Here is a 23,094-nt window from a genome sequence, read left to right as displayed (position 1 = left end):
TGAAATATAAAAAGAAATATATATGTATATAAAATGAGTATTCAGTGTATTACATATTCAGGTTTGAACCACTACTGTAAATATTATGTATGACTATCTATGGAAATAAAACTTTTTGCCTTTCACGAACAAAGCAATGATTCATTTCATTTGCCTCTGTGGAAAGATTTCATAGAACATCCAGAGATAGAATCAGTATTTGTTCTCAGTATAAATCCCAGTACCAATTTTTCTGATTGTGTGATTTGGTATTAAATTTGACTATCTTTCCCCAGTAATGTGCATTTAATTTTGTATTCTCTTCAGGAGAATAATTTCTGATATCACTGGTTCTAATATATAAACATGAGGAAATACAAAGGAGAAAATCTAGCACAATGACATAAAGAAGAAACTGTAAACTAAATTCATTGTATGAGCCCTGCAGATAATTACTTAGATACAGTATGCTTAATAAGAGCCTTAAATTGCTTATAGATGCTAACGGCAAATTAACAACACAACAGCCAGTCTCACTGAAAGTACCCTTAAATTTACAATTTAAAAAATGTAAAACATCCAAAAATGGGTTCTGTTTTTACTATTATTTTTCACTTTCTACATTTAATTAAACTTTGAAAGATAATACATTTGGTCATTACATTTTTGAAAAAATATAGCAATATTAAAATTGAAAACATTATCATCACATTATGAACACAGAGTTCACTAGAGATTATCAACAGAATATAATGCTATTTATTCAAATTGGGATTTTTATCAAGAAAAATCCACAAAAAGGTTCTGCTGGAACAATACATAGTTCAATCTGTAACTATTCTGAAAATAGCCTTCCAGAAGGCGGTTTTGAAGATTACAGTGAGGGGACCATAATCATTTCCTTTGAGTGGAAGAAAGTAATGGAGCCATTCGTTCTCTTCTGTGTTGCAGCCATCTCTTCAACAAGTCCTTGCCAGTTCTCCACTGCAATGTCCTAAATACAAGACTTTTAAAGAGGGCTTCTCCAATCGTAATCCTAGTCCAGGAGCAACATTCCTCCATCTCAGTTCAGCATACAGTAGAAAGTGGAGGGAAAGGATTTTGCTTGCTGACAACAAGCTTCTGATGCTGATGTGATATATAGCCCTTAATATGACCCTAGTTTGGGGAGAAAAACCCACAAGCATCAGCCTGGTAAATCTAGAATAATTTACATATTTCTCTTCGGTTTCAATGTTTATTTAACTAAGTATATTTTTTCAATGTATGCCGTTTTTCAAAGATTAATTACAGAACAGAGCAATATTATACACAGGGACATGCTCTTGTGCAAGGTTGTGTGACTTAGGCACTAGATAATTTGAATAAGCATGTACAGGGTGCAGGGCTAATGTGTGGTAATGAGTAAGAGTAGGTAACATGGGATTTTAAGATTAACAGATTATTTTGTATCAATATTCAAGAAGGAAACAAAGTCACTGCAAACAAAATAGTGTTAAGACATATTCTGAATTAATGTTCTTTTTTCCTGGTCTTGAATAATGTCATTACCCCACTTCCCCGCCCCCTAAAAATTAGATTTTCTTGTTTTGCACAAGTGTCTCAGGAGAATGATAATCCCAAACTGAATCCTCAACTCACAAACCAGCAATTACAAATTAGTCCATTATTCCTAAAATATGCCCAAATTATCTCCAATTTAAGAATTGTTGTTCTAAATCAATTTGGCATCCTCTAGATTAGCAAAATGTAAACACACGTATTTATAGTTAAATCCCTGAATTCCAAATTAAGATGTTCTTTCACCATGCTAGATAAGAATTTGGGCAGTTAAAGTTCAACACCGGTTGGAAGGCACTAGACTGGGAAAGGTGCACTAAAAGGTATCAAGCAGGTATAAAGGAATTGCTTTTCTTGAATCAACATTGTGTTATATATAATCCTTTCCGTACATCATTGCTGCTGATACCTTGAATGTCTATTTTCCCTGAATCTGTTGTCTTCCAGCTATACCAAAATTATGAATTTCTGAATTCTCTGCCAATTTGGCCACTGATTAAACTGGCTGGGAATTTTGGGATCTGTTACCTCAGTGAAGGCCAAAGACACAAGGCTGAAAAAGGCCGATGTACTTTCATCCTAATACAGAACCTGGGGCAGCTGGCAACGTTCCTCTGACTACAAGCTAGTGATTAATACACCATTAATACAATGTTGGAGAAATATGTAATTGTGAAAAAAAATTGCCCAGTTCCATTGTCCTATTGAGTAACCATTTGTCCTTTTATACTTATGAATATACAGAGTACGTTCAGTGTATGTAAGTAGGATTCAGAGACATTAAAGTTATAGTACAGCAAGCTTACAACAATAGCAAATGTTGTTTCTATCCATACCATGTTATGAATGCCAACACTTACCATGTAAATGAGATTAGCCAAAATGCACTGGACTTCATCAATATCGACATCAGTGACTTTCATGAATTTCAGCGCAACCAGAAAGGCATCTAGAGCTAGCTGGTGAGTTTTAAGTAACAAGTATCTTAAGGAAAGAAAAAAAAACCCATCACAGTTGCTATAATTTACAATAGGCTATGCCTCAACCTCCAGATCTATCATCCCCTTGTTGGCTACTTATATTTCTGTGAATGGAAACATGTACAAATTCTACTTTTCTGAGAAAATTATTGTAGATTCTGTCATATAGTCTGGTGAATCCAGCCAAATTTCATTTAGGGAGAAAAGGTGTATTAAAAGGACAAAGTTTTTCAACTAAGGTACTTCAAATAGGCCAACTTACAGAATGTCAGGACCCATTAGTCCTATGGGAATGACATTTTGGAAAATTCTTGCTATTTCAGCACAGCTGCACTGCTATTCAATGCCACTGCTCTGCTGCCATGGTTATGTGATCCTCATTTACAACATTCCCTGACACCTTCCCATAAGTCAATGGGGAAGCTTGCAGGGAGAAAGTCAAAGGGCATGTGAACATGGCTGATGACAGAAGCACTGTGGCAGATCTGGACTGGCATTCTGTGTTTTGGTAAGGAAATATATCTGAAAGGATGACCCAATGGATCATGAGTTGTGTAGTTAGTCCCTAATATTTGGAAGCAAACTATCCCATTATTACTTTATTTGGGGAATGAGAGAATCTTGTCATTTTACTAATAGATTAGGGTTAAAAGTAACCCAAATAAGCAAACCTGTTTATTCCAGAATAAATCAGTTCATTAAAAGTATTAATTGCATTAATAACTATAAATGCTTAATCAAAACAGAGTATAAAATTCATATTAACCAAGCTTCACTTTATTCCCTGACTATGACTTTTCTCGGCTCGTCTGTATTGTTACTACAATCAGAAAAGATAGCTTTCCAATTCCCATTTCAGAGACCTCTCTTTTTTTTAAAGCATGGAGGACAGTTTTTCTCTTGCCAGATATTTAAAATAAATATTGCAGGCATTTCTCTGAAAATTGAAAGCATGGTTCTTACATTTAAAACAATAGATTCCAGATGCTTCTGGAAAACACACTACTGATTAAAAAAAATTACTAGCAGAAATTTCCATTTAGGGAAATTGTTAAAAGCCAGAGGCTCTTCACTCAACAAAAATTATTCCTAACAGTAAAGGAAAAGTAAGCAGTATAATTCTGGTTGATGTGGCCTTTTCCCTATTATAACATCATACTGTATACAGTTAATGACACCTTAGCCATGGCAAGCAATATAAATGAAATTCTTACACTTTCTTGAAGAGATTTCTGTAAGTGATGATTTTCAACTTCTCAAGAATAAGAAAGATACCACAGCGAATGAAAAACGTCTCATGTTTTGCCAGAGCATCGTTCAATAAAAGAAGGTTCCCTTCACTAAATTAGAAAATCAAGATTTTGAACATTCCCAAAAATTCAGTGATTGTTATCTACATATAACTTGGGGTGCATAATAACATTCTGAGTGATAAGCAACAAGTAGCTTCATAGGAGTTCATCAGTTTTTTTTACTTTTCCAGTATCTTTGCCTCTCCCCCATAGCCAAGAGGAAGAGTAAACTAGAAGTCTTGTTTCACTTAAACCTGACGTGTTATTAAAAGAGAATGTGGAGAATTCTAATCTAACAGTCCAAGAGTTATAGACTTGTTCAATGTTTATTTTCCTGGCTTACTCAGAGGTATTATCTAAATTAAGCAACAATCATTATGCAACAATGATAAGTAGTGGTCCATTCCCATTTTTTCTTTTCTCTGAATTCCCAAACATAATTACTTCTTCCCACCCTACATTAAACTATAAAGACCCGAAAGCTCTTTCAAAATCTAATGAAAGCATCATTACTACACACTACTAACTTCCCATTGTAAGCAGCTATCCTGTTGCAAGAAGAGATACAACAGATACACCATCCAATTGCCTAGAGAGAGCACATCTTTCTGGTTCCATGGAGGAAAGAAACAAGGAGAGTCCACAAACCAAGATTTTGCCTGAGGTGTTTCTGCTTGTGCACATCACACTAAACCAATATTTAGAGACACCAATATTAAGCAAATGGATTGGCAACTTTTTGGATTCTGGGATCTATTTTGCAAAGAATGGTAAGGCATTAGTACAAAGCAGGCCGAGTTACATGTGGTTATGGTTGGGATGTTTCATTTATATCCTGGGAAGAGAAGAATGTTGGTTTAATCTGCTTTACAATTCTCATTATTTCATTACACTTGTCTGAAATTAGGGACTAAGAAGAGGAAGTAGAGAAAAACTGTGGTTTTTTCTCCATTTTTTTTAACATAAAGCAGTTTGTATTATTTACATTGTAAGACAAATATAGTTTGCAGTCTTATTATACTAATAGGATTATAAATATGCAATTCCATAAATGAAACTTACCTCACAGCTTTTGTAACCTCTGCAAACTGCATGAGGTCATATTTTTTTAAAAGCTGGACCATTGGCATATGCCCCTGAAAATCCAAGCGTAATTTTAAACTCAATGCCAAAAATTAGAAACACCAATAATCAGTTTTTTCCTAAAGCTATAAATGGTCATGAGTTGTTCTACCACCACAGTCAATCTCCTAGCACTACAGGGATTGTTTTTGACTGTATCTTACCCCAAATAATATCCAGCATTTGTCGGATTCCAAACTGGGTCATATCATATGGGGACCAAAGTCATCTCTATAAAATGTCCTACAGCCCATTTCCATTACATATTATTCCTAGTCAGAATGCCATTTTTGAACAGAAAGCCCAATTCGAAAGACCAATTCTGATTCTAGCAGAAAGGATCTACTGAAAGCAGTCACACTACCTTGGATTTGGAATTGGGAGTTTTGCATTTAGCAAAAGATATCAAAGAACTATTCTTTCTCTTCTTCCTGTGTTCTGAAGTTTAAACTACAGTTTATTCCTAAGTGCTTGCAACAGGAGTTCCAACTAAGCAGTTCTGGAATTTCATTAATGATTCCAGTTCTCTGGAATGCAGGTTGTCATTCTCAAACCACATCTGATGGCATACTATGTGCTCAATCCAGTTTCATGTTTTCCCTAACTAACTGGAGCTACAAAACACAAAAAGATTAACAAGTACGCAGCTAACAAATTTATATGCCTAGTGCAGGGGTAGGCAACCTCGGCTCTTTTATGACTCATGGACTTCAACTCCCAGAATTCCTGAGCCAGCCAAGTTGCCTACCCCTGGCCTAGTGGGTCCCAAATCTTACATGTCTTCTGTAAACTTTTACCTATGATGGGCAAGTCCATAAATCTCTGGCTAACAAAGGGCTCATTCCCCAGTTCTTTACTAAGTACCAGAACATATTTTAAGACCAGAGATTCTAATGTGGCATTCTGCTGATACCTGATAATATCTATCAAGATACATATCCTAATAATTTTAACGTTAACATTCATTTTCATTTAAACAAGATAAAGAATGTGTGACTTCAGGAATTCTTTACAACCCCTTTTGCCAGGAGCCTTAAGAACCATCTGTACTTTTGTAATGAATTATTAACAAGTTGCAACTGTATTTTTGCTCTATCCTTAAACTATATCTGTGTTTGTGTATATGTTGGCTACATATACTCAACTCTGGATCACATGATCATGAAGGGGGAGGGAAGTGGACTCAGAGGAGTGGAGTAGGTAGCAATCTGAGCCATGTCCTACAGCCTTCCCAAATGGGGATATTTTTTTCTACAGTTCCAAGGCAGATCTGGCCCATTTCTGAACACTATCTTTCTGTTGACTTCCAGATTTGTCCCATTCTGTTTAATTTTTATAGAGTCATCCTGCTGCCAAACAAATAAACAGAAACAGTCTTGTGCTCTTTATATAATTTCTTTCTAACAGTTCACTAGGTTGGCAAGAATAAAAACAGAAACCCAGCAAGTTACAAAGTGCCAGCTTCTTCCATTACATTGAATGAACTCCAAACAGAGCTCTAGTCTCTTTTTAAAAAATGGACAGATGCCAGCCCAAGCTTTTCAGAAACACATTCCCCATTCCCCATGTGGGAAGGCTGTAGGACATCGCTCAGAAAAAAGACAAACCTTGAATAGAAATTAGAGTGGATAAAAGGGGTATGTGCGAATGTCCAGGACATTCTTATAATTCTAAATTCTTTCACTATTCATCAAAAGTTCGGAATCTTTTCTGGAAGACTAGTAAGTTCAAATGCCACTTACCAGTAACATTTTCACTGGCAGCAAATAAATCAATATCATTCTTTTGTTTTTCTGACTAGACCGGTGACAGTGCTCAAAAGCAAAAGACAGATACTCTTCAGCTGCAAGAAGACAAAGAGGAGAAATACCATAACTTATCAGCATAGACCATGAGCAAGTACTGGGTGACAATACATTTTTTTAGCAATATTTCCAAATGTGGCTCCATAGCCAGTCCTCTGGAAGAATGCAGATATCCTACTACAATGTAAAATCTAGCTCTTCAGAATAACAGAATAACAATTGGAAGGGACCTTGGAGGTCTTCTAGTCCAACCCCCTGCTCAGGCAGGAAATCCTAATCCATTTCAGACAAATGATTGTCCAAAGTGTATGTTTTTTATGCCATATCAAGGCAAAATTAAATCAGCTGAGATTTCAGTATACATTATATACATTAAAAGCAATGTATCTCAACACTGGCCATTTTAAGATGGGTGGGCTTCAATTCCCAGAATTCCTCAACCAGCATACAATAGAAAGATCATGATTATTCTCAAGAATCATTTCTACAAATATTTAACAAAACTGTTCTCCCAAATCATAATTATTCCTGAATTTTGCTACATCAATTTTCTGAAGAGCAACAAATGTCAACCTCCCAATCTTTGTCTGAACTTAAGCACTTTGAAAACAAGACAGTGCTCAAAGTGGAAAGGAATGCTTAATTTTTAATCAACCTAATTTACGAGTTTGGTTTAACCTGAAACAAGACCATCTCATTCTTCCCCACATTCTACTTTTAACTCTGGAAATAAGAAACAAAATGAAATCAATTTTGAGCACAGCTCAAAACACAAGAATATGAAACAATTTATACTTCTCAATTTGATGTTAAGACTTTCTGTATAATTACAGAAAGGCCCTCACATGCTCCTCTTTCCACTAAGCTTCTATATTCAGCTCTCAGATTAATTGTGGTCAATGTAGTAGCATCAATGAAAGCTAGTATTAATCCAACATATATGACTAGTGAAAACATCAGTGTAGAAATACTAGCTAGATCCAAATGGGTGGAAGGAATATCGAAATGGGAAAGGAAGTAAAAGAATCAGGAGAATTCGGTCGCACTGGTGAATGATCTCTGGCGGGCTCGGGACAGGGGTTGTTCCTCTGTCCTAGTCCTATTAGATCTCTCAGCGGCTTTTGATACCATCGACCATGGTATCCTACTGCGGCGTCTCAGGGGCTTGGGAGTGGGAGGCACCGTTTTACGGTGGTTCTCCTATCTCCTGGGCCGCTCGCAGTCGGTGTTGACGGGAGGGCAGAGATCCACCCCGAGGCCTCTTGTTTGTGGAGTTCCTCAAGGGTCGGTTCTCTCGCCCCTCCTGTTCAACATCTATATGAAGCCGCTGGGTGAGATCATTCGTGGTTTCGGGGTGGGGTATCATCAGTATGATACCCAACTTTTTCTTTCCACCCCGGACCAACCCAGCGATGCCCTCGCCATGATGTCCCATTGCCTGGAGGCGGTCCAGGTCTGGATGGGGAGAAACAGGCTTCGTCTCAATCCTGCCAAGACTGAGTGGCTGTGCATATCGGCATCTCGGGTTAACCAGACCATTCCACCTTTAACGATGGGGGGTGAGGTTTTACCCCCCGTTGATAGGGCTCGCAACTTGGGTGTCCTCCTTGACTCCCGGCTCAATTTTGAAGACCATATAGGAGCCGTGACCAGGGGATCTTTTGCCCAGGTTTGCCTGGTGCGCCAGGTGCGACCCTACCTGGACCGAGATGCCCTACGCACAGTCACTCATGCGCTCGTGACCTCCCGTTTAGACTACTGCAACGCTCTCTACATGGGGCTGCCCTTGAGGACCACTCGGAGGCTTCAGCTGGTGCAGAATGCAGCCGCACGGGTTGTGATGGGGGTTTCCCAATACTCCCATGTAACACCTCTACTCCGCGAGCTGCATTGGCTTCCGGTTGCCCTCCGGGTGAGATTCAAGGTGCTGGTAATGACCTATAAAGCCCTAAATGGTTTGAGTCCGGGATATCTGAGGGAACACCTGCTGCCAGCATCAAGTTCCCTTCGTCCAGTGCGCTCCCACAGGGAGGGTCTTCTCAGGGTGCCGCCGGTAAAAGATTGCCGGCGGGTAACGCCCAGGGGGAGGGCCTTCTCAGTGGGTGCGCCTGCCCTCTGGAACCAGCTGCCCGTGGAGTTGAGGACTGCCCCCGACCTCCGTTCATTCCGCCGGGACCTGAAGACCTGGCTCTTCGAGCTCTCTGGCCCAGGCTGAGAATTTTAATTTTAATTTTAATTTTAATTGGGGGTTTTACTCTTTCAGGGACTGTTATAATCTTTTTAATTGTTTTTAATTTTTGTATTTCTTGTTTTAATTCCCTGTAAACCTTGGTGGAGCAGTGGGCTGATGCCTCCTTAAGTAACACCAGCTGCCTGCAATTAGTGCAGGTTCGAGTCCCACCAGGCTCAAGGTTGACTCAGCCTTCCATCCTTCCGAGGTAGGTAAAATGAGGACCCAGATTGTTGGGGGCAATTAAGCTGACTTTGTAATAATGCCGCTTGGGTGTGTGTGTGAAAGCCCTAATAAGCAGGCATATACATAGAATGAAGGCTACTGCTAAGCTTGTAAGCCGCCCTGAGTCTTCGGAGAAGGGCGGGATATAAATGGAATTAAAATAAAAAATAAATAAATAAAAATAAACCGCCCTGAGTCTTTCGGGAAAGGGCGGTATACAAATCTAATTAAATAAATAAAATAAATAAATAGAATCCACAACAGGTTGGACCTTCTAATAAAAATAGGAAATAATGTTCCCTCTACCCAGTTTTATGAAATTAGCAATTTATCTATTTCAATAATGTGTATTTACAATGAATTAAGATGAGTTTATCCAGACACATCTGTAACCTGTGCTATCTTTAAGATGCTGGGATCAGACATATCAAACCAACTTTTTAAATGTATCAATCTGCAAAACCTCATAGCAAAAAAACACGTTATAATATGATAAATACCTTGTTTAAAATCACTATCAAACATAGCCTTCCTTCCAACATAGTATCTGTATGTGACTCTTTGTGCCATGCTATATTCATCCTTAAGGTTTGAGCTATCAATTGCTCTTATCAATGGTTTACATAGGTGAAGTTTATTGATCTGGAAAGAACAACAATATTAGCAAAGGGGAAGCTACATGTTAACAATAATCTTGAGTTAAAAATAAAGAATTCATGGTAAGATTTTCAAGGTTCATGTCATACCTTAAAATATATTTTAAATAGTTGATTCACCAGAAATAACATGCCCCACTTTTTTGAATCGTCAATGCTGGCTCGACTGTAACAAATATTATAAAAATGATCAAAATTAAAAATTTGTCCTTAAACACACATATTAGGCGTTGAGCTACATTCCTAAACAAATATTTTTCCATACCAAAATCATAACCAAGATCTGTAATCATTATAATCCTCTTTGCACATATTCAGAAACATTCTATTGAGCTCATCAAATCTGAAGTGGCATATATAAGAATCGCCTTATAGGGGAGATGGGCCGTATAAAAATTTAATAAGCAAAATCATAATAAATAATATAAATGTTATGAAGGCTTGTTTCAATTGTGACATTTATTGATAAATTAATATTTACATTAATTTTCAACCCAACAAGTTCAGATCTTAAGAGTGAAGAAACTTTGTCTTAAGAAAAATAACATCTGCTTTGGATAAGTACAGTTAATGATTTGCCACAATAAAGCTCTAAAGAATTCCAAATTATAGCCCAGGAATTCTATGAGAAATTATACAAGGAAGATAACCAGGAAAATGAGGAGAAAGCGGAGGAATGTTTCAAAAAAGCAACACTACCAAAAGTTACAGATGAAATTAAAAATAATAAAGGCAATATATACTACTCAGGAAGTTAAAATAATAATAAATGGGGAAACAACCAGGAAATTTCAAATGCAAAAAGGAACACAAGAAGGATGCCCTTTATCCCCATTACTATTTATACTGACGCTAGAGGTCCTAACGAGGATACCGGTAATTAGAAATGAACCACATATAAAAGGATTAGAAATTAAAAAAGAAATTTTTAAACTTCAAGCATTTGCGGACAATTTGGTGTTTATTATGGAGGATCCACAACAATCAGGACCGAAATTGTTGGAAGAACTAGATAAATATGGAGAAGCCACTGGGCTGAAAATAAATAAAGGTAAAACTAAAATGATTGTTAAAAATATGACGAATATACAGAAAGAAAACGTGGCTAGGATTATGGACATACAAATAGTTAAGAAGATAAAATATCTAGGAAATACTATTACAGCCAGATGCACTTCAATCAAAGAAGACAATTATGACAAAATAGTGAAACAAATAAAAGAAGACCTGGAAAGATGGGGAAACTTGAGTCTTTCATTGTTAGGGAAAATTGCTGTTGTAAAAATGAATGTACTACCTAAAATCCTATTCCTGTTCCAAAATATTCCTATACAACTAGATGAAAAATTTTTCAGGAACCTGAACAAATTAACACTAAATTTTATATGGCAAGGGAAAAAACCGAGGATTAAAATGAAACACCTGCAGGATACTAAAGAAAATGGGGTTTTTCGACTACCGGACTGGGAAACATATTACTATGCAGCGGCGCTAACCTGGATTTGAGAATGGATAATTTTAAAGAATAAAAGATTATTAATTTTAGAAGGCCAAGATTTGCAATTAGGCTGGCACGCATTCCTATGGAATGAGAAACAAGGGCTATATCAACATGGGGTGGGGTTGCAAATCCCCACGACGATTGGGAATGGCAGCAGGTGTCTGCTCGGAGGGCCATATCAACATCTGGGATTGCGACCCCGCTGTCTTCAAGCGGTGGCGTGCTCCGACCCTCCGGTTGGCACCCTTTTGTCTGGGGGTGAGAGGGATCAGGCCCCTGAGCTCAGGCTAGTGTATTTCAATGCCAGATCCGTTGTAAACAAGGCTCCCCTCATCCGGGATTTGATCAAGGAGGAACATGCGGATCTGGCATGCATTACAGAAACCTGGTTGGGCTCGGAGAGAGGGGTCCCTCTGACTGAGTTATGCCCTCCAGGTTTCTGTGTGCTACACCGGCCACAGGCTCAGGGTAGGGGCGGTGGGGTGGCGGTGGTTATACGGGAGACCCTATGTCCGCGGGAGACCACCATTGTGCAGATAGGCGGGAGTGAGTCCCTCCTCCTGAGGTGCGGCCCTCGGGTTCAGTTGGGTCTGTTACTAACATACCTGGCGCCCAGCTGTGTGGCAACGGCCCTGCCCGGGCTACTCAACACCCTCTCAGAGTTGACGGTGGAGTTTCCCAGGCTCATAGTTCTGGGTGACTTCAACCTGCCTTCCCTGGGAGGGTTGTCAGAGTTAGCTCGGGAGTTCATGGCTTCCATGACGGCCATGGACTTGACCCAAGTAATTCAGGGCCCGACTCATGGGGGGGGTCACACTCTCGACCTGGTTTTCTTATCTGGACAGTGGTTGGATGATCTGGGAGGGGGTTTGCCAACTATTGTCCCCCTGTCATGGTCCGATCACTATCTCCTGCGGCTGGTCTTCTGCTATGCCACCCCCCGCCGCTGGGCTGCGGAGCCGACCAGGTGGTTCCGCCCCAGGCGCCTAATGGACCCAGAATGGTTCCAGATGGTGCTTGGGTCTTTACCTATCTCTCTCACTCACAGCCCGGCCGATGCCTTGGTGGATGCCTGGGAAAGGGCGGCCACCGAGGCACTCAACCGTGTTGTACCCTTGCGACCCCTGACCCAGCACAGATCCCACTGGGCCCCATGATTTTCTGTGGAGCTCCAGGAGATGAAGCGTTGGAGACGAGGTCTAGAGAGTGGTTGGAGGTCCACCCGGTCTGAATCGGACTGATTGCGACTAAGCACCTTTACAAGGTCTTATCTCGCGGCGATGAGGACGGCGAAGTCTAATTACTTCGCTGCCCTCATCGCGTCCACAGATAATCGCCCGGCCGCCCTGTTTAGGGTGACTCACTCTCTCCTTAATCAGGAGATGAGGGAGGAGCCCTTAAAGGGGCGGGCCGAGGAGTTTAGTCATCATCTGGCAGACAAAATCGCTCAGATCCGGGCCAGTTTGGACTCTGACTGGGCAGAGTCTGACGTGGAGGAAACGAGCAGTCTTGAGCATGTTATCTGGACTGAGTTCAATCCTGTGACCCCCGATGACGTGGACAGGATCATGAGGAGACTGAGCTCCACCACTTGTTTATTGGACCCGTGCCCCTCCTGGCTGGTTTATGCGGCCCGGGAGGAGACACAAGGCTGGTTCCAGGCAGTAATAACTGCTTCTTTGAGGGAGGATGCATTCCCCGCTGCCTTGAAGGAGGCGGTGGTAAGGCCCCTTCTCAAGAAGCCTGTACTGGACCCGGCGATTTTGAACAACTATCGTCCGGTCTCCAACCTTCGCTTTTTGGCGAAGGTTGTTGAGAGTGTGGTGGCGCATCAGCTTCCTCTGTTCCTGGAGGAAACTGATTATCTGGACCCGTACCAATCGGGCTTCAGGCCCGGGTACAGCACGGAGATGGCATTGGTCGCGCTGGTGAATGATCTCTGGTGGGCTCGGGACAGGGGATGTTCCTCTGTCCTAGTCCTATTAGACGTCTCAGCGGCTTTTGATACCATCGACCATGGTATCCTACTGCAGCATCTCAGGGGCCCTATCTCCTGGGGCGTTCGCATTCGGTGTTTACGGGAGGGCAGAGGTCCGCCCCACGGTCTCTCGTTTGTGGAGTCCCTCAGGGGTCGGTCCTCTCTCCCCTCTTGTTCAACATCTATATGAAGCCGCTGAGCAAGCTCATTCGTGGTTTCAGGGTGGGGTATCATCAGTATGCTGATGATACCCAACTTTTTCTTTCCACCCCGAACCAACCCAGTGATGCCCTCGACGTGATGTCCCATTGCCTGGAGGTGGTCCGGGTTTGGATGGGGAGAAAAAAGCTTCGTCTCAATCCTGCCAAGACTGAGTGGCTGTGCATACCGGCATCTCGGGTTAACCAGTTTGTTCCATCGTTAATGATGGGAGGTGAGGTGTTACCCCCCGTTGATAGGGCTCGCAACTTGGGCGTCCTCCTGGATTCACGGCTCAGTTTTGAAGATCATATAGGAGCCGTGGCCAGAGGGGCTTTTACCCAGGTTCGCCTGGTGTGCCAGTTGCAGCCCTATCTGGACCGAGATGCCCTACGCACAGTCACCCATGCGCTCGTGACCTCTCGGTTAGACTACTGCAACGCTCTCTACATGGGGCTGCCTTTGAGGACCACTCGGAGGCTTCAGCTGGTGCAGAATGCAGCCGCGCGAGTTGTGATGGGAGTCACCCGATACTCCCGTGTAACACCTCTTCTCCGCGAGCTGCATTGGCTTCCAGTTGCCCTCCGGGTGAGATTCAAGGTGCTGGTGATGACCTATAAAGCCCTAAATGGCTTGGGTCCGGATTATCTGAGGGAACACCTGCTGCCAACATTAACTCCCCATCGTCCTGTGCGCTCCCACAGGGAGGGCCTTCTTAGGGTACCGCCGGTGAAGGATTGCCGGTGGGTGACTCCCAGAGAGAGGGCCTTCTCTGTGGGTGCACCTGCCCTTTGGAACCAACTTCCTATGGAATTTAGGACTGCCCCCGACCTCCGTTCATTTCGCCGGGACCTAAAAACTTGGCTCTTTGAGCTGTCTGGCCTAGACTGAGGGGTTTTTAATTGGGTTTTAAAGTTTTAACTTTTGGGCTTAAATTTAATTAATTGTTTTAAATTTATTTTAACTTTTGTATTGTATGGTTTTAATTGCCCTGTAAACCGCCCTGAGTCCTATGGGAATAGGGCAGTATATAAGTCAAATAAATAATAAATAATAATAATAATTTTCAAAAACATCGGATTAAACAAGCGCTACTCAAAATTTGGAATAAAATTAGAAAACAAAATTACATTAAAGTATCAGTCTGGTTGTCCACCCTAGAGGCGATAGTTTACCCAGATTTGTTTAATTTGGAAAACAGCACTATGTATAAAGATATGATGTGGGAGAATTGAAATCCAGACAGGAACTAGAACAAGGGATAAAATTGGAATGGTGGGCTTACTTACAGATACAAACACAATATGGTGAAGAGTGGGGGATAAATATTCAAGAAACTGCATTGGATAAAATCTTATTGGGGCCAGATGAGAAACAAATAAGGAAATTGTATAGACTGCTATAAAAAGTAAAGGTAAAGGTTCCCCCGCACATGCGTGCTAGTCGTTTCCGACTCTAGGGGCCGGTGCTCATCTCCGTTTCAAAGCCGAAGAGCCAGCGCTTGTCCAAGGACATCTCCGTGGTCATGTGGCCGGCATGACTAGATGCCAAAGGCACACGGAACGCTGTTACCTTCCCACCGGAGTGGTCCCTATATTTCTACTTGCATTTTTACGTGCTTTCGAACTGCTAGGTTGGCAGAAGCTGGGACGAGTAACAGGCGCTCACTCTGTTACGCGGCACTCGGGATTCGACCCGCCAAACTGCCGACCTTCTGATCGACAAGCTCAGCGTCCTAACTGGTATAAAATGATTGAGGAACAAGTTAAAGAACCAATGCTGATATGGGCTAAAAATTTGGGACATGGTATCGATCTTGATATATGGCAAACTCTTTGGGATAGAAATAAAACGATAACGCTGGCCTCAGCTTACAAAGAAAATTTATATAAGATATTTTACCCTCCAGCACGATTAGCCAAAATGTACAAAACAGTATCCCCTAGTTGCTGAAAATGTTCTGAAGAATTAGGCACTTATTTTCATGTTTGGTGGTCCTCTAATAAGATGCAAAAGTTTTGGCAAAGGATATGGATATGGCTAGAAGAAATATCAGGACAGAGAGTTGATTATAGACCAGAATTTTTCCTGCTTGGCATAACAACAGAGAAACATACCAAAGAAGAGTTATATATAATGATACACATCATCACAGCAGCGAGAATGACGTTCGCCCAGAAATGGAAAAATAGTGAAATACCTGACGAGAGTGAAGTGATAAATAAAATATGGGCGTACGCAGAAATGGACAAGTTAACTTTGGAAATAAAAAATAAAGATCAGTCAGATTATTACAAAATTTGGAGTAAGTTTTACCTATGGTGGGAACAGAAAGGAAGGTCTCAATAGAGATATACAAGATGCTGATTTCACATATTACTAGAATAAGGTGGTCGATAAGATTGAATATTGTATAATTGTATATAAATGATATGTATATAAAATGTATATAAAACACAAAAATAATGTAGGACAAGAAGGAATGTCAGACCATTAACACCTTGTCCAAAGTTTTAAATAATAAAATTTGTAATTAAAAAAAAAAGAAATCCAAATTCTACTTATGGGCAATTTCACACAATTATCTCCTGAACCAAGGAAGATTGGCATATAACAAGTCTACAGACCAATTTACAAAGTAAAAAAACCATAATCTACATTTCCAAATAATTTAACCTAGGACTAAGGACATACTCACGTGTCGCTTGCACATACACGGAAAGAGCTCATAAGAAGTTCAGCTGCTTTTTCCAACATGTCACCAACTTTGCCTTTGCCTTTCTTTGCCAGTTGTTGATCAGCCTATCATGACATAATAGTGAGATACAATCACCCAGAACTTAGATATAGTGCATACACAAGTGAGCAAATACTTTTGTGTATTCTTGAGCATGTTTCAGGCCAAGCCCAGAGCATCTCCATTTGTTACTGAGTCCATCCCAATCTCTTCCATTCCTTCAGCATCTATAATTTTGGCCCAAGCAGCAATACTTACACTGTTGGCAAAAACTCGAAGATCAAGTGCCACTGCATACATAATAGGCAAAGCCCTGGCAAATGAGAATTCAACCCAGGATTAATCTTGCAAACACTGATAAATGATCTGCTGCTTACTTTTAAACATAGCAACAAAACATCTTTTATATTTATTATTGTAACATGGACAATGAAATTCTACAGTTTCTAATGAGTTCCTTTAATTTCCCCAAATATTCAGGGTACGGAAAAAGCATACCAACATCCAAGTCCATATTTACCCAGGACAAATGAGGCCTTGAGAGATTTCATGGCTATTTCAAATTCTTCCATGGGCTATTGTTAGTATTTGTTGAGGATAGTCAAATGGCTGAAAATTATAGGAAAAGGCTAGCTTAATGCAAATAAAATCAAATGTTGATTTAGTTGTCTTTATATCTTTATTTAATCTCCTTGCCATTCTCTATGTATGACAAAGTACTACTTTTGGTCCACTAAGAGATCACTTTACTTCTGTTTATCTTCAAAGTTGAGAAACATTTGAGATATTAAAATGGGTTATTCCCTGTCTTCCTCTACCTACGTAAAATGGAATATTTCTCATCAGGCCAATTCATTTATATTTTGAGATATAGATTTATGTTAACCAGGTACTTACCAGTTTTCTTCTTTGTGTGCTTGAAAAGCTCTCAGGAAAGATGTAGAGAGTATAGGGAAATTTGATGAAATTTGATTCATAAAAAAGCATTATGCAATTTAGTGACACAACTTTAAGTGTGAACCCACAGCTTAACACTGATATAAAAAGAATAATGTCCATGGTTTAATATGAACGTTCAAAGGACATATATGACAGAAGTCACTCACATTCTGATCAGAAGAAACAACAACTATTATTACACCATGCTGCTAATTACAAAACGTTAGCATCCTCCTTATCTAGAAATGCAAACCCATTGACTATAAAAGCCAGACATGAAGATTCTTTACACTGGGTATGTTTTGTATAATCAGCTCCCCATTATATTGGCCAGCAATTTAACAAAGTCAGGATTCTTTAAGTATTTACATCCAACAGTATAGTTGACCCTATAATATAGATTGTGGTGGCAAACCTATGGCACATGTGCCAGAGGTGGCACTCAGAGCCCTCTGTGGGCACGCATGCCATCGCCCCAGCTCTGTCACCCCCTATGGCCCCCTCACCAGCAACCACCCAGAGGAGAGTCGTCAGCCTGCACGGAGCAGCGTAGTCAAGGACATGGCAGCCGGGCAGCGAGGACAAGACTCCGCTCTCACACCCCATTGCGTGCAGATGATGCTGCGGAGCACGGACAGAGGGCGTGGCCACCATAAAGCTGCTGGGCCGCCTGGGCGATCTGCTGTGGCAGGCCATGGAAGTGGTGGGTGGCCCTGTGGGCAGGCGAGGCAGGGGCGGTTTTTGGGCACTTGGTCTCTAAAAGATTCATCATCACTGGTATAGATAGATCCTGAGTCTAAGTAGTAGATCGTACATCTACTTGGTCCTTAAACCAACACTGGTAATTCTGTAGTTTGTGCTGAAAGCTTTATTCCAAATTCCACTGCACGTTTTTGAAAGAGTGAATGATAAAGGATATTGTACAACAACTGTTTGGCATTTATACGCTTCTACAAAGTCATGGTTGGCAACTGCATAAGTACATCTATTAAGAAAAATGAAACATGAATTTTAAGTAATAAACAAAACTAATTTAGGTTATATTGTTTTCTTCAATTTAATAAATCTTAACCATTCTTGATGATTCATGATTCTTGCTCCTTAGTATGCTTGTCTTGCAACTTAAATATCAGACTTCTTAAATGGCAACAAATGATACCTAATTTCATTTGCTAAAAAGGGTACTTGAGTAGAATGCTTTCTTTTGATATACGGTATTTAGAATGTTTTATTTTTCTACTTTAAAACTTTTCAGGTAAAAAACTATGCTTTTGTTTTTATGGAATAACTGGGTTTGAAAAGAATAACTATTCTTGTTGTGATTCCTCGCCAGTCAGTGGATCCGGCAGCTGAGTCTGAGGATGAGGAGGAGGGGCCTAGAGTGATATTAGAGTAAGAGGAAGGCTCCGAGGAGCTCCAAGACTTACAGTAGGACGAGGAGCCTGGCCCCTCTACTCGCGCGCAGGCTGAGACACAGGTCTGCTGGGAGCCTGAGTTGGACAGTGTTAAAGAACAGTTGGGACAAATCACGGATGCATGAATGCGCAGGCAAGAGAAGCGAGTAAGACAGAGGAATGCAATGGGGCGCCTCCAAAGGCAAAGGAGAAGGCATTAGGAAGCCACGCTTTGGCTGAATTATAAAAGGGAAGGTATGGGAGGTGCTGGTTGCCAAAGGCAACCGTTTGTGTTGAGGATTGAATTTCTGTGGACTGTGTTTGTTTGCCTTGGACATTGACTCAGGTCTGTGAGAATAAAAGGGTTTTTTCTTGCGGTTCCTGCCTGTTTTTGGAAGAGGGGTTTCTCCTTGTGAGCATAACAAGGACTCACATAGGCTGGGACAGAACAATTTTTTTACACCATTTCAGCCACTTCCACACTTTCAGAATAATTGCTAAGATATCATTTTTTTTAGTGCAAGGTTCCATTTGTGACTACTTGGAATACTTGAAAGTAAGTGCACTGTGCTCCATGGGGCATCTTATCCCACCCAATTTTACCTTAAATGAGCAGCAAACATCTCATCATAAGGTGGTTCCAACACTTGTTGACATTTTTCTTCTGGAGATGAAAGCTAGTTATAAAATAGAGACCAGAGAGGAAAATAAGGCCTTGCTGGCAACAAAACAGTTTGACAAAACCCATGAAGCCGAAGAAGTATAACTTAACTGCCTATGTCTTTTTTTCTCATATAACAGAACAAATAACAGAAATGATTTTATAAGTAAACTGCCTGGCCAAATTCCATTTTTAAGAAATCCTGAAGATATTTACAATGTCATTATTCTTTCTGTCAATAATATACAGCATGGGAGGGATGTGTCACTGGAATCAGATTCAAGAATGACTAAGGTTCACATTTTATAACAAGGATAAATCATAGATGCAACTCAAAAAAGGAAAGAAATGAGCCTCAGAAGGCAATTAGGTTTCAACAGCTTAACATACAATGATGCATGTTAAACCAAATCCTTTCATGAGGCAACATTTAATCTAGAAGCTGGTGATTAAAAACACTGTACAATATACTGATTTTAGAATCACAGAATTCTGGATTTAGAAGGAACCACAAAGATTATTTATTCCGATCCTTTGCAATGCATAGAAAAATAAGTTAAACCTTCTTTCAGAGGTTGATATCCAGCCTTTTCTTAAAAAGATGTCCAAACAGTTCTGTAGGAAGATTGTTGAATAGACCTTTTACATTGAGTAAGTTATTGTAGATACCTCGTCATTAAAAACATAAGCAAACATTGCAATAACTTTTAGGCATGGAATCCACAGCAAATGAACAGTTCAAAGATGTATTTTAAAAAATTTTCCATGGCTCTAATTACGGCTATCTAACAATCCTATATATTTCTATTTAGGAATAAATAGGTTATGTTCCTTTATTGAATTAAACAGGACTTCAGTACATTTACAGGATTGCACAAATGTGTTACCTGCAGTCTAGGATTTGCAACATGAGGATGTTTAAATGACACTAATTCTGCACAAAACAATCCATCTCTGCCATCAATAGATTCTAGTACCTGTGAAAGAAAACAATATAAATTTAGGATTAGTTTAGAGGACCAGTAAGAAAACTGTATTAACTCTTTGATAGTTTTGACTATGACAACCATAGTGCCAGCAGTAGGGAGTAACATGTGACCTTCCGGATACTGCTGAATACAGTTCTCACCACTATTAATTGGAACTGGAGTCCATGAACATTTGGAAATCACATATTGTCCATGCATGTTTTATATTATGGAGAAACCTCTCAGAATCACTGATGGAATAGAGCTGGGCCTCATTTTTTGAACTAAAAATAGCGAAAATAGCAATGAAATAAGGAAAAGATATGACTAATTAAAAGTGAACTTTTTTATTTGATTCTTTCTAATGAAAAATGAATTCAAAATGTCACTCATATAAATGAAACTTTCAGTCAGAGAGCTACACCTCCTGCCTGAATCAGTACAATAAGTAAAAACATATTTTTTGAGATTGATTGTATTTATGTGTACGCTGCCCACTCAAGTGTTTCTAAGAGGAGGATAAGACTAATAGCAGAATAGGTGGCTATGTAATAACTGAATGGAAATTCAAATTCTTTAGAATAGATCATCTGCTTAAGAGCTGATTCACTTTGTAAAATAAAAGTAGAGTACATAATAAATAATATTGATGTATCAGAAATATAGAAAAATTAAAGCACACAAGTATGAGTACTATTTTTTGTAGACAGTTTAAGGGTAACGTAAACTAAAAATGAGTTTTAAATGCTTTTAACTGTTTGTTAAAGTCATGTTTAAAAATAACAGAAGAGTGGGCAAGGATCACTATTAACCCTTCATGAAATTTAGTCTATTAAAATATTACTTTTATCAAATAATCTCATGCAATTATTGAAGGGGAAATGCTTCTACTATTTCCATGTACATTCCATAGAGCATTATCAAGATTGGAAGAGTTCTAGCCATATTAGAAGAATTTTTCAAAATATACCAAAATGAATGATTAATAATTCTTCAAATTATACTTATGAATTACCTGCTGCAAATATTGGTTGATACTGATATGTGCCATTGAAAGAGTACTGCGTAAAATTAAATGAATGCTTTAATCTGAAAAATAGTAGACATTAGTACGATAAACACATTGGTAGAACAAGTTAGCCAAAAAGAGCTCAAAAAATCCCAGCTAGTCTCAAATCTTTTAGCACAATATTGAAAAGAGATCATATTTTATTTTTTATTTTTTTATTTTAATTCCATTTATATCCCGCCCTTCTCCAAAGACTCAGGGCGGCTTACAAGCTTAGCAGTAGCCTTCATTCTATGTATATGCCTGCTTATTAGGGCTTTCACACACACACACACACACACCCCAAGCGGCATTATTACAAAGTCAGCTTAACTGCCCCCAACAATCTGGGTCCCTTACTGTATTTATATAACTTCACTGCTGCCATTACTTTTTCAAGAATAATTCCAAATATCATTCCTTAAAGCCTACCCAATTTGAATCTTTAAAAAGATGTTTTAAAGATTCACTGATTTAATTTAAATCACGTTATTTAAATCTACATGGGACTGCTTTCTCTGATCTACCATCCATAGAGCCTGCACATCAGGACTTTCTCTGGGTGTCATTACTAATAAAGTTGGAAGCAGACTTATTAGTAACAGCTCCTTGCTTTTAGGTTCCCCATCGTTTAAACACTCATTTAAGGGTCGTTCTGTCTTCCCCAAATTGACTTCCTAGAGGCCAGCCTCCATCAGCACATACTAGTTGGATTCTCTCATCAACATATGTAGGTCCCAACTGTCATACTACAAATTCTTTTTTTAATAAAGCCGTTTGTAGATCAAAACTGATTTTTAATTTAGATGATTCAGTGATATAACTCCACATTAACTCATTGGATTAATTTAACTGTCCTTTTTAATCTGGCAGTGATTGATTACAAACAAAAAACGATAAGATCTTTGCAGGAAAGCTAAACTTAAAAGTTACAAGAATGGCATTTGCTGTCAAGTCCGAGGAGGGATTAAGGTTGCGCTGGCAGATATTGAAAAACAGTTCCCGTCGGTGCTTGGAAGCAAAGCCAATGTGCAAATGCCCAGAGCTACATTAACAACACGCTAGTCACGGTTGCTCATGGCTGCGAGAGCTAATCAGCAGCGAAAGCAAGAAGGGATCCTCCGCATATGCACCAAAGCCAGATTTAATAAAGTGAAAAAGACGGAACCTTCTGGAACATAAGGATCAACACGTTTATTGCAGCAGCAGAAGCTTCGCAGGAAAATATCTCGATTTCCGGAATCCACAACCAGACCTTTCCCGAACGCTATCAAACAGTCACGATGTCCCGGAACGCATGCGCACAACTCTCCTATTGGCAGCACTGTTTCTTCCAGTGCTGCCTACGGTACCGTGAGCCCGATTCCTGAACTACGTCCCTGCTGGATCGCCATGCAGGCTCTGTTGCTGATAGGCGGACCAAGCAGAGCTTTAGGGCTCTTCTATCGCGGATTGGCCATCTCTGACTTAATGTTCCGCCTACTGCCAGGCCCCGCGCGACCTACAGTGGAAGCGACTCCTAGGTACTAATGCAACCGAACGAGAAGGGCGTGTCGATGCAAATGAACGGGGTGGGGCTCAGCAAAAGCGAATGATCGAAGCCTTAAAATTCAGGGGTCTTCAAACTTGGCCCTTTGATGACTTGTGGACTTCAACTCCCAGAATTCCTCAGCCAGGCATGCTGGCTGAGGAATTCTGGGAGTTGAAGTCCACAAGTCATCAAAGGGCCACGTTTGAAGACCTGTGCATATAAATCTGGCGGCCACTAGAGCGCAGCAAAGAAGTAGTGACTTGGAGGGTTTTTCTCATAATTCCCAATTT

At 40.0% G+C, this 23,094-nt stretch overlaps 1 protein-coding gene across 2 annotated transcripts; it reads right to left on the bottom strand.

The window, feature by feature from the left end:
• Positions 1-11: 11 nt before the first annotated feature.
• On the bottom strand, positions 12-22,645 carry PCID2 (PCI domain containing 2). Of its 2 annotated transcripts, none has more exons than XM_081327072.1 (15): positions 22,442-22,645; positions 21,241-21,314; positions 20,145-20,234; positions 19,200-19,273; positions 18,122-18,187; positions 17,161-17,202; positions 16,522-16,576; positions 16,225-16,328; positions 9,940-10,015; positions 9,694-9,835; positions 6,676-6,776; positions 4,874-4,947; positions 3,734-3,859; positions 2,400-2,523; positions 12-1,137 (listed from the first exon to the last, which is right to left on the bottom strand). In XM_081327072.1, the coding sequence occupies exons 2-15, from the start codon at positions 21,274-21,276 to the stop codon at positions 1,048-1,050; spliced, it is 1,200 nt and encodes a 399-aa protein (XP_081183198.1). In that variant the 5' UTR covers positions 21,277-21,314; positions 22,442-22,645; the 3' UTR covers positions 12-1,047. The 2 variants fall into 2 exon arrangements, with proteins under 2 accessions (XP_081183198.1, XP_081183199.1); XM_081327073.1 differs by lacking the exon at positions 22,442-22,645 and adding an exon at positions 19,820-19,872 and having other exon boundaries at positions 14-1,137; positions 21,241-21,278.
• Between the last annotated feature and the right edge of the window lie 449 nt (positions 22,646-23,094).

Source organism: Vipera berus, assembly GCF_964194415.1.
Source record: "Vipera berus genome assembly, chromosome: 4".
NCBI lineage: Eukaryota > Metazoa > Chordata > Lepidosauria > Squamata > Viperidae > Vipera > Vipera berus.
The sequence above is the reverse complement of the archived record's forward strand: the minus strand, read 5'-3'. Positions and strand labels throughout refer to the sequence as shown.